General features: G+C 41.3%; 1 protein-coding gene across 1 annotated transcript in view; it reads right to left on the minus strand.

The window, feature by feature from the left end:
* Positions 1-3,768: 3,768 nt before the first annotated feature.
* The window catches only part of Ankrd31 (ankyrin repeat domain 31), a 140,980-nt gene continuing 131,938 nt past the window's right edge, over positions 3,769-12,810 (minus strand). Inside the window, exon 27 of the mRNA XM_057789871.1 lies at positions 3,769-3,927. Within this exon, the coding sequence (XP_057645854.1) occupies positions 3,782-3,927 (146 nt within the window). The 3' untranslated portion in view covers positions 3,769-3,781. The remainder of the gene's footprint in view (positions 3,928-12,810) is intronic.

Genomic DNA, 12,810 nt, shown 5'->3' on the forward strand with positions numbered 1-12,810 from the left:
TTGAAATGGCTGTGTTCAGGAGAGCTACTTCCCAAAAGAAGTGCACCGGAAGATACTCGTTTCATTTCAAATGACAGTTTTCTAACGGTAGGAGCAGAGCCCCTGTGACGGGAGCGTGGAGAACAAATAATGACAGCATTGCTCAACCGAAACATAGCCATTCCCACGTCCCCACACCCTGGCCTGTTGAAGTGAAGCTTCCTTACTGCTTAAGCCATTTTTAGTAGGAGTTTTCGTTACTGACTTCAAAGTACTGTAACTGACAGGAAGTTAAGTGTCTGCTGTGCTTGAGTTACTTTACAGGAAGCATGAACTATATACAGTTGTGAACTGGATTCTCAATAAGGTTTTTGAAATACTTCAGGGAGACAAACTATGAAAACTCAAACTAGGAATAGCAGGCACCAACTATTAAGGGCTTGGATTAAAGGTAAACTGACAAGACAATATAGGAGGTCATAAATAAGGAGTGGCTCATATGTGAACTATATGATGAACTATACGATGACAACTATACGATGAACTATATGGTGAACTATATAACGAACTATATAACAAATTACATGAACTATATGACGAACTATATGACGAACTATATGACAAACTACATGATGAACTATATGATGAAAGCTATAGATGGGCAGGGGAGAGAAGCACAGGGGAGTGAAGGAAGCCCTGAGTGAATTGTGCTGTTGACACAGGCATGTCCATGTGAAGGATCCCAGAGCCTCAGCACCTTGGAAGGATGGCAAAACCTCCCTGCCACCTGGGAGGCTCAGAAGGAAATGGCAGTGCCTTTCTTGAGGAACCAAGTGTGAGTGTTGACCGTGTGTACAGACAAATGTCCACCATAGCTTCTTCCCCTCCCCAAACAGTTATGGCCTGAAGACTGCTCCACAACAGAGATCACTCCTACAGAGAAGAGCTAAGCCTGTCCCCTTGATCTGGCTGTCGACCATAACCCTGTCATTGTTCAACTCTATGTACTGAACACTCTGAGCTTCTGGCTGCTGAGGCTTTCCCAGCCGAGAGCCCAGACCACTTGACCCAGCTTCTCCAGCTGCCATCTTTTTTCATTCATTCACCGCCTCAGTTAGATTCAAGTCCCGGGAGCCATGCTGGATGCAGAAGAGAGGGAAGGTTCTACGTGGGGGAAACTGTACATGAGGGAGAGGGGATTCAGGTTGTATTCATTTCTAGGGTCAACAGTGTGAAAACAGCATATATGGGGTGACTGAAAACAACAGAAATCCATCTTTCAAAATCGTGGTCTACAGTCAGTATCGCTGCTGTCTATTCTGTGCTGGGGCCGCTTGTTCACTGACGGATGCCTATTGCTGTGCTCTTACATCCCTGGTGTCTCTCGAGGAAGACGGATCAGAGCCCGCCTTAATGACTTTATCTGACTTTACCAATCTTCTAAAGGCCCTACTCAAACACAAAATTTGAGAAATTGGGGACTAGAGATTTAACACATCAATCTTGAGGGACACAATTCAGTTCAAAACAGGGACCAAAAAAAACCAAAAAAGGTATTTAAGAGTCAGAGATTATTGGGAGATGAAATTGGAAGACTACAATAGGATTTAAATTGTTGGCCTAGATTTTGTTGTGAGGTATCCATGGGAGAATACCACTTAGCTGTGGGTTCAAGTCAATAGAAAGCTTTTATTAGCTGGCTGGTGACTACACTGGATGTTTGGGACCTGAGTACAGTCTCAGGGTGAGCTTTTAAGCACAAATCCAAATCCTAGATTGACATATTAAGTCATCAAGAGCAGTTAGCCAAACGTGGACTACAGAAGCCAGAAAGCAAGGTCAGTACACTGAGGGACTCTCCCACAGCTATGAACTGTGGTGGATGAGGTGTGGGATTCCGGCAGGTGCTGCTCCTCTGTGCTGGGTTGGTACTTCCACCACACTGTCAGTGGGGCTAAGGTCTGGGGCTGTGACAGTCTCACTCTTGCAGCGGCAAAGGGGGCAATGTAGACACTCATGAATACTTTGTCAGCAGCAGTGCTCACCAACAGCAAGCGTAACTGGTTAGAACTGCTGCTGTATAAATAGTCTACACTGGTGCTGATGAGGGCTGATGTGAGGGGAATGGAAGGCTCAGGTCAACGCATCATAAAAATATTTCAAGAGCCATGTTTATTGCATCACTGTCCACAATAGCAGGTGCCCAACGGCAGAAGAATGGGTAAAGAAAATGTACATAGCCACAATGAAAGTGTTTTCAGCTATAAAGAGCAAAGTTATGCCAATCACAGGTAAATGGAAGTAACTGAAAATAAGGAAATTAAGTTAGTCTCAAAAAGACAAATATGTCTTCTCTCATGAATAGTTTCTATATATTTTAAATAGGTAAAATAATGTTATATAAATATGAAAGGGGAGGCAAGACTCTCTAGGAAAAAGGGGGATTAATGGTAGAGGGGAAGAGGGAAAAAGAGGAAAGAGGCATATGAAAGGTAAAATACTCAATGTGCATCATATTCTTGTATGAAAATACCCTTATATAATACAGTACTATGTGTAATGAATATACACAGTGAATTATTAATAGCAGTCTCACAGAAAGAGCACAAAGATCAAGTAGATTGGATCACTGGACAGTCTTCAGGGTACTGTATGGCTGAGGGTCAGAAGCTTGCGAGCTTCACTGAGAACCCAGAATAGACAGAACAGCTTGTAAATACCCTACACTGTCCTGTGGTCTCTCAGAAGAGTCACGGCAGAGCAGCTCTTACCAGCTCTGGGTGCAACAGATCCTTCCTGTTCCAAGCTGCCCAGATCTGTATCCCAGCATCTCAGAGTCAGTTCTCAACTGCATAGTACAAAGATGTTTTCTAAATGTTCTATGCATTTGAAGAAAGACATCCAAAGCCTATACCATATTTCCCCAAACATGTTCTGCTCATTAAAAATGTTGAACAATTATTTTATGTGTATTGGTGTTTTGTGTACATGCATGCCTGTGCAATGCATGCCCATTGCCCACAGAAGCCAGAGAGCACTGGATCTCCAGGAACTGGAGCTGGAGAGAGGGCTGCAAGCTGCCACATGGGTACTGGGATTCTGCTGAACCATCTCTCCAGCCTTCTAGTGATTTTTATAGCAATTTCCACTTTTCTACATCAGAGAGAAGCAACAGTATAAAAATGTCAGGCCAAATATTATTTGGGAGCCAGAGAGAATGAAGGATGAGAATAATTTGGTTACCAAAATAGTAAGGAGTTTGGGGAAACTGATAAAGCTCTTGAGTTCTCCAAATGCTCATGGCAGTGTAGACGGCAAAGGCACATCCTTCAGGGACAGTCAGCCCCAGTCAGCACTGGTCAGTTCTGTTCTAAGATTTAGCACTGCCTATACTAATCTTACATAAATCTTATACTATACTAATCTTATATAGAACTTCAATTTCCTTCATAATTTTATTTTATTTTTTTTGATCAGAGTAACTGGGGAAAACAACCCAGGGTCTCTTAGGGGATAATTACCTGTGAACCACTTTTACGCGTATCTTCCCTCACAAGAACTGTTACTCACGCTGAGGCAGAAGTGCCGAATGAAAGGTCAGTTTTAAGTTTCTGTCAATAAAACTAAAGCAAGAGACTCACCAGTCTTCTTCAGGAATGCCTTTATTTCACTGGCACGAAAGCACTAGCCTGGCCTAGCAGTTTTCTTATCACAGTGAATACACAGCTCCCGCGACACAAGATGGGATGGCTGGCTGCTGATTAGAAGAACAATACGAAACAGGCTACCAAGAACGCAGGCTTCAGAATGGTAGCTTCTTGCATTCCACATAGAACTTCCAATGCTGCTCCATTACATGGCTTGGCAGAAGCTCTCGGTCGCTGATTGCAAGTATTTCTTTTATCTGTAGATAATGAGGGAAACTTTGCACTGACTTTCCGGAAGTGCCTGTTAAAACAGAAATCAAAATTAAAACCAGCCTTTTATAATGTAAGCATTAAACATAGTTATTACATATTCTAGAATCCAGTCAGTCCATACCCGAGCATAGCTGATAAGTTTTCTGACCAGGACAGTCATCATTCCACTTTCTATACCTCAGACAAACCTATGGAAGGGAGGAAAGGAGCACGCACTGGTGGGATCGGGGAGAGGAGGGTAAGGAGGAGGAGAGAGCTGTTTGTAGTCTAAAATTATAGCAGAAAAAGCATAAAGGAAACTTTGGAGGGTAGCTGAATAAGTCTTCCTGGCCCTCAATTTCCAATAAGTTGTGAATAAAACTTATAAAAAAGATGTGAAGACTAAATGAAATTTTGCATGTATACTTGTTACTTGGCAGATGACAAAAAAATAACTGTTGCCATTATAATGATCACTATTGATTACTGATTAATTATTAATCAGGCTGTTTCAGAATAGAAGACAGATGACCAATGTTCTAGTCTTCATCTACATATATGTGGAGCATGGTCTCCAGGCAATGGCAGCACTTCTAGAGCTCTTCGATGAGGAAGAGGGTTCTTTCGCCTCTGCTTCTTGAAAGGGTGAATGATGTTAAACTGGTTGCTTCAATCTCCAATAGTCTCTGAGTTTGGTTATTTGAGTCACTCATCAATTCCAAATCAAATCTTTCTCCACAGAGATGGTCAGTGTGTTAAAACTTTACCAAGGCAGTTTTAGCTAGACACACCAAGTAGTCCATTAATTTTATCCATATCCTATGGATAGAGATGTTTCATAAAGTCAGGTATTTTAAGGGCAATGGTGCTTCTGATGACCAGTGCCCATCTATATTTCCCCCAGAACTTGCCTGTCTGTGACTTTCCCTTTCACCTGACTTGGCTCATGTGCTTTGGGCTGTATTTATTCTAAACGTCTTGATTCATTTACATCTGCACCAAATCAGGAGCTGACTCAGTGACAGGAGCACAATCCCTTCAGAGGGAGGTGGAATCTCTGCCAAGTCTTTGGGGAAGAGTCACAGATAAGTCCCCCTTCTGGACTTGAGCCAATAGGTAGACAGCCTTGGGTAAAGAGAGGCCGTCATTTTTAAAAGTGGTTTCATGCATCTCAGGCTAGCCTGAATTCACCACAAAACAGGATGACCCTGAACTTCTGATCCCCCCTGCATTAACCTCCTGAAGGTAGGATCACAAGTATTTATCACTATACCAGGTTTCTGGGATTGTATTTAGAAGTTGAGAGAGGAAAATTCTGTTTAGTGATGCTGTCTGAAACCTCAATAAAGCCTGTGGATCTTCCCTGGCCTTTACTGACATGTACATGTATCAATAAAATTCCAATTTTAGTGGTTTAGGTCAGTCTGAGTGGGGTTGTAAACCGTCACTTATAGACTGCGGACAGCTCAGTCAGTAACGTCCTCATTTGACTACTGTCATAGAGACCTAAGCTTGATCCCCAGAACTCAGGGGAAGAAAAGAAAGAAAAGCAAACAAAGCCCCCCAAACCAGGCAGAGAAGGCAGTGGTATATCTTTGTAATCCCAGCAGAGAGGGGCAGTGATGGCAGGTGGATCCCTGCATTGGCCACCCAGCTTAGCTTTCTTGGTAAGTTTCAGGCCAATGAGAACTTGTTGCAAAAACAAAAACAAACAAACAACAAAAAAACCAAACAACCCAAAACAAAATAAAGCAAAATAAATGAAGGAAAAAATTAAACAAAATAAAAACTAAGGTAGGCAGCAACTGAAGAACAGTAGCCAAGGCTAACTCTTGGCTGTCACATGTGCACCCACATCTACACACATCTGAGCACACACCTGTTACTACAATCGAATGCTTTTCACATTTTAAAATACGTTCCTTATAGAAAATATATAATTCTCATATTAATTGTAGAGGGCAAAAATACATAGATAAGCACTGGGGAAGCCAGGAAAGTTAAACTCACAGGCATCCTTAAAAGGAAAGAGATGTAGTTTACAACCTGGTGATCCTTTGCTGTCTGATGAGCCAGACTCTGCCTGTATCTCCCAGAATTTATGTTTTATTTATCCCAGATCCTTTCCGTATAAATCCTGAGCACTACTTCTAAGACATAAAACTCATCCTTGGGAGAGATGTTTCTTGTACTTTACGACAACCCAAGTGACTTCTCTGTCATCTTAGGGCCAGGCTGGCCTGACACCTACATGGATTGTGCTCACCTCAGTCACACTCCCAACACCCTTATTTTGAACAATGTTTTAAAGTCATCAGAACCCATCTTACAAAGCTGTCTGTCCTTTCAAAGAGCTTCAATGTAAACATGTCTTAAGCTCTGTTGCACTCACCGGTCTGAGTTAACTGTTACATGAAAACTTCTTCCCAAAATTGTGCCGTGCTTAAATGTGCAAAAACATACAACCTGATATCAGACTCTTGAAGTCTTGGACCAGCGCTGGTTTTCTAAATTGGGCTGAACCGAGTTTCATTCTTCCCTCACCCAGACTGTTTCCCTGCTGGCTGTAAAGCTGTGTTTTCATAGATCTCCAACTGAACAGATGGACTTTGGGAATCCGGCTCAAGCTCCTAAGTAATTGAGACTTTGGGCATGTATCAACAAACCCCATTTCCAGAAACAAGGTATCCCACAAAACTTGAGGATGGGAGATATTTCTAAGCTTGTAAAATTCACAACAGTACGGCACTGCCCGTCCTTATCTCCACAGACAGACACTGCATCTACATGTTCTGAGTGTTCAATCCATCTGTGACAGTCTATTTCTAATCTATGCTTTATTTCAGTCATGTGCAATTACTTCTGTAGGACTGCTATTTGTAAGCTAAGTGACTAGGCTGTGGATGTGTACATACTTCATATTTCAGACATGTCTGCCAGTGTCCACCTAAAGTCCTCAATTACAACTGCCAGCATATAAGTTATCTATGACGATGCCTATTTTCTTCTCCATATCCTTATGGATACTGCATAGTATGAATTTTTAAAAGCTATCCCACTCTGGTTATACAAAATAAAACTACTGTTTTCATTGATGCCTTCCTGATGGCTAGCATGAGCATCTTTTACATGGACTTAGTGCCCTTTAAAATCTGTAGACCTAGGAAGGTGCCTGCTAAAGTTTCTGTTGGCAGTGGCTGAGTAGATAGCAAAGGAATTTAATCTGTATATGGATCAAAATTCTGCTTTAAAACTGTATTCTCTGCTCACTGGGCATGAGTACAATGCTTAGTTAAATCTGGTACTTCAAGAGGGAGAAACTTGTTGTATGCCTTGCTAACAAGAGACTTGTTGCAGCTCTATATACAAGAACAGTTTCAGACACTCTGTCTCGTGCTCTCATTCTATGGACAGTAAAATAAAGGGGGTTTTGTTTATTTTGAGATGAGATCTCATTATACTGCTCAGGCTGGTCTTGAACTTATGGGAGAAACAGGGATGTATTGACACAGCAAATTCAGGGATTCCTGTATGTGGTTTTAAAGGGGCAGAGCAGCAAGGCCCCAGCTGAGAGAGCACATACTGATGCCGATGCACAATACCCTACTACCTCAGGCCAAGACTCCTTTATTGACTCAAGCTCTTTAAAACTGGCCCAACTCTTAATTATAACATACTTAAAAAAAAATCCAGTGTTCAGACAGGCCCACTGCTTCAATTTCCAGTGTAAAGTTCCTTGTAATATATGAAATTATCCAACATAATTTGCTGTGTCTAAACTAGTATTTTCTCTATTTACAGTGTTGTGGCTTGGATATGAAATGTTCTCCACAGGCTCTAATTTTGAATAGTTGGTCGCTAGCTGGCAGTGCTAATTGGGGAGGTCATGAAAACTTGAGTGGATAGATCCATGGTGATGAAGTAGGTCACTGAAGGAAGGTCCTGGAGCACATGTTATGCCGGCTACCTCTTCTCCTGCTTTCTGATTCCTGGTCAGCTATGAAGGGGACATTTCGGAACCATCGTGTCTTTCTAAAGCACATGGAACTAAACAACCTTAGACTTTGAAACTGTGAGTCGAAAGAAAGCTTGCTCCTCTCCAGCTGTTTCTTTCAGGCATTTCACTTCAGTGACATTAAAAGTGACAGGTGTATTTTGCTACCTTAAGAACCCTTTTGGCAGAAACTACTGGTTCGTTCCTTTTTGGCTTTTTGTTCTGCCAGCTGACAGAATGCTGGCTAATACGTTATATGGGAAACTTTCCTGGCAGCTATGTGTGGAATTTGATTAAATCCTGGCCGATGAAGTGTATGCCATAGTTCTGGGTTAGTCTTTTGGCACAATTCCTTAAGGTTGCCTCCTAATGTCTAGAGTTCAGATGTGATGGCTCGAGTTGAGCTAAGAACATAGTAAAGACGACAGAGCAGAAATACAAGGTGACTGTGTTGCCATTATACTTGCTGTACGTTGTCAATATACAAACTTCCCTCTGGCAGAACTGTATATATTTTGTGTGTGTGGTGGGGGCAGGGCATGCAGAAGTCACAGAGCACACATGGGGACCATTTCTGGGAGTTAGCTCTCTCCTTCTACCCTATGGGTGTCAGAGATTGAACTCAACTAGTCAGGCTTAGCAGAAAGTGCTTTAATCTGGTGAGCCATCACACCAACCAAAAAAATTCCCCTGCCCACTGCCAGTTATATTTTTTCTTTTCTGAAAAAAATGCATATGTAGTTTTGAATGCCTATTTTGAAATAGTCTTTTGAAAAGTAAGTAGACAGAAACACAGTTCCAGAATTAATGTTTCTTCTGGGACTCCAGTTCGGGCTTGTTCCTATCCCAACACCTGCTGTTTTCTGGGATTCTGTTGCTGAGTTTTCAGCTTAAAAAAAATCCTTTTTATGGAAAAAGGTTTCATACAGTATTTTGGTCATGTTTTCCCCTTTCCTAATTCCTTCCATGTCTTCCTCATCTCTCTAACCACCCAAATTTATGTTCTTTTTTCTCTTTAGAAAAAAAAAACTAGAACAAAAACAAAATGACAAAGCCCCAAGAAACACACACAATCCCTGCAGACCACACAAATGAAGATAAAAATAAACAAAAAAGTGTTCAAACAGAGCAAAATGAGACAAAAAGTCCACAAAAGTAAGACTGAGTTCATTTTGTATTGGCCAACTACTCCTGAGCAAGGGTCTGCCCTACTCAGTGAGACCCCATCCGTAAAAAGGTAAGAAGAACCCCGTCTGGTGGAAGTCCACGTCTGCTTCTCCCTCTCAGTGCTAGGACTCCGTCTGGCTTGAACCTGTGTGGGTCCCGTGAGTGAGGTGCTGCCACAGTCTCTGTGAGACCAAGTGCTCCCAAGTTTCTCACTCTCTGCACATTATCTAGTGATGGATCTCTATGTCAGCTCCTATCTCCTGAAAGAAGGTTCTCTGACGAGGGCCAAGCGAAGCACTGGTCTATGAATATAGGATATGATGTCAGGAGTAATTTTATCACCATATTCCTTTAGCAGAATAATATATTGGGTTTCCTCTAGGTCCACGACCTACCTAGTCTCATGTCCATGGTCACGTTAGCAGTGTCATCAAGTGGGCCTTAAATCCAACCAGAAAGTTGTTGGTAGCTCCCATACTATTACACCAGTATATCTTGCAAGCAGGCCACTGTTGCAGGTTGCAGGGATTGTAGCTGGGAGACACTGTTGATTACTTTTCTAGAGTACCTTCCAGGATCATGAATACTAGTCGACAGGGCTGAGGCTTCTAGTCAGGGATCGCATCAACTTTCCCGTCTTCCGCACATCGTTTAGTTTCGGGTCTTTGTGTTAGCTTTCATCTATGGCAAGAAGCTTCTCTGATGAGGGCTGAGGAAGGTTCTGATCTATGAGTACAGCGGCCTTACTATGCTTGGGGGTTTCCATGGAGCTCCTATGTTTAATGACTCAAGATATAACCCATTATTAAATAAAAAAGAAAAATCTCCCTTCTTATCTTATGTCTGTGCGAGGGACAAATTATCAAGAAGTGTTAGTGAAGGATTAAAGAAGAAATTCTCTCTCTGAGAGAATTTTTGTGAATAAAGAGAGGAAGTTAGGACCCTGAGAAGGGATTCAATCCCTTCTTGAGTCAGATGTTGAATATTTTTGTAGTGATGACCACAACTTTTGCACTGATAGCTGAATTAAGGCAATCATTTGGTTGATAGGTAGAAACACCTTGTCCTTTAATTTTCATTGCTACTGAGCTATAATTCCTAACAGGACTGTTGGCGTCCGAGGCCTATAAACAAACAGTAGCACATGCAAGTGAACGCTTAATACTCTTGTCATGCTCCCTTTCCAACAAGGACTGTGCAGGCAAAGGCCTGTTACGTCCATGAATGGGGTGGGGAGAAATAAATCTTCCTCAGGTAATAGTACCAGAAGCTATCTATTCTACAAGTATATTCAAACTGAACTGCTAGGTTCACAAACTAGGCAAAATAATATAAAGGCAACTTTCATGTTAACTAGTTGCCAGAATTAGTACTTCAGCAGATATGTTAATTTGGTTAGGTTAGGGCCGGGCGGTGGTGGCGCACGCCTTTAATCCCAGCACTCGGGAGGCAGAGGCAGGTGGATCTCTGTGAGTTCGAGACCAGCCTGGTCTACAGAGCTAGTTCCAGGACAGGCTCCAAAACCACAGAGAAACCCTGTCTCGAAAAACCAAAAAAAAAAAAAAAAAAAAAAAAAAAAATTTGGTTAGGTTAATGTAATTTTTATTTTTGGCTTTTTCCCCGCGTGTTTTAATTTTTTTCACTTAATAGAACAAAAATAAAAATCATCAGATTTGTTTTCCCACCTCAGTTTACTTCTGAAATCTCACTAATCAGTTCTTTTCAATTAACCTAGTTGACTTCTCTAGTTCTTAGATTTATTATCTATATAGCAGGCCCCAAGTTCATATTTGCATATGGTGAAGTTTAACTCAGACTTCCAGGACTTGGTCTTATGAGCTAAGCACTACACTGCATTAGGATTTTGGAATGAAACTTGACTTAGTCTGGTTCAAAATGGAAAACACCGTATTAGACCTACAGATGTATTTCATTCTAATGAGCTCTATTTATTCCCAGCACTTTTGACATTTTGACTTTTGTTATTTTTCCCTCATATCAACTGACCAACTGTCTGACAGCAACTCGATGGCTGTTGTAGTTTGACTCTTGAACGTCTTCCACAGGCCTTTATGTTGACAGTTCGACTCTGCGTAATGGTGTTGAGAGGTGGTGGTGAAACCTCTGAAAAGTGGGGCCTACGTTAAGTAAGGTTCCTAGGATACCGAAGACATGCCCCTGGATCCAGCAGGACCATACCTCCTCTCTCTTTTGCTTCTTGGCCAAGCTAGCCATGAGGTAAAAGGGGTTACCCCATGTTCCTGCTATAGCCTAACTACCTTTTCACAGGCCTAAAGTAACTGGTCAAATCACTGGCCACTAGTGGTTAACTCAGTATTAGCTCTTCTCTTTCATAAAGCTTGAAGATATGAAGGCTCTAAATTTCCAATCAAAGCTTGGTCTCTCTGAAGATCAGCTGCCCTCTTGAAGCTATCCAGGAACCAGTCACGATCCATCTCAGAAAAAAAAAAAACAAAAAAACAACAAAAAAAAAACTATCATCCTTTTCATTTGGGAAATTCCAAAGGCTTAAGGAGTTCTGCACCAGGAACCAGAGACAAACCAAATTCTTCCCATGACAAATGTAATTTCAAACACTGACAAATGATCAACAATTATTTCAACAGGTCACAGGATGCTTGGTGTTCTCTGTGAACTTGACAGGATAGAGAGGGGGGGGAGGGATTATTTTGTTATAATCTGGAAAAGCATGTTATGATTTTTTCCTGGAAAAGCACATTGTTATTAAGAGACAAACAAGACATCAGGACTCTATAATACATAATTAGTATGTTAAAGTGATGGCTTCTAAAACATCTTAATGTTCTTTCTCTTTCCTATATATGATTAGCTTAATGTTGACATATTTTGAGTATCTCAGTACTATACCGACAGGAAACACAAATACATAAAATGGGCCTGCACTTTTTGAGACAGGATCTCACTCCATAGCATAGTCTGGTTTGGAGTTTGCAATCCTCCTGCCTTGGCCTCCTGTGTGCTAGAATTATAAGTTTGCACCACATTCCATATGGCTTCAAGAAAGTCTTAGGATGGCCAGATTAAAAACTTAAAATCTTATTATTTCCATGATTTAAGATTCTCTTGATACAAGTCAAATGATACATACATATATGCACACATACATGCATACACACATTAAGGAAGATGCTGTGTGTTCTGTAAAATGTCATCTGATTGTTTTAAATTTAAGAAACAATGATGAACGAAGCTGAAAAGACTTCTCATGAAGAGGAAGAGAGGGACTACAACAGTGAATGTGTGTGCTCTCTAATTTCTGACTGAAAAGATAGGAAGGACCATTACCTCTGCCACCCCACAATTAGAGGCAGAAAGAGAAGATTCTAACTATGCTGGCAGGATGGGCCAGTAGGTAAAGGACCTGTGTTTGATCCTCTGAACCACATGGTTGATGAAGTAAACTGACTGCTGCTAGTTGTCCACTGACCTCTACATGCACACCATGGCATGCATGTTATGTGCACAAATGTACACACACACACACACACACACACACAGAGAGAGAGAGAGAGAGAGAGAGAGAGAGAGAGAGAGAGAGAGAGAGAGAAGAGAAAGAATAAATGTTTTAAAAGAGGTAATAGTAACTAAAATTTCATTTACCATTTGTTGAATTCCTTCAAATTCTATTATAGTCTTTGAGATCTTGATATGCCTACTTATTAAGATCATCCAACTAAATCATGTTTTAACGAAGAGTTCTTTGGATCATATTCATGCTTACATTCATCT

Source organism: Chionomys nivalis, chromosome 15, assembly GCF_950005125.1.
Source record: "Chionomys nivalis chromosome 15, mChiNiv1.1, whole genome shotgun sequence".
Lineage (NCBI taxonomy): Eukaryota > Metazoa > Chordata > Mammalia > Rodentia > Cricetidae > Chionomys > Chionomys nivalis.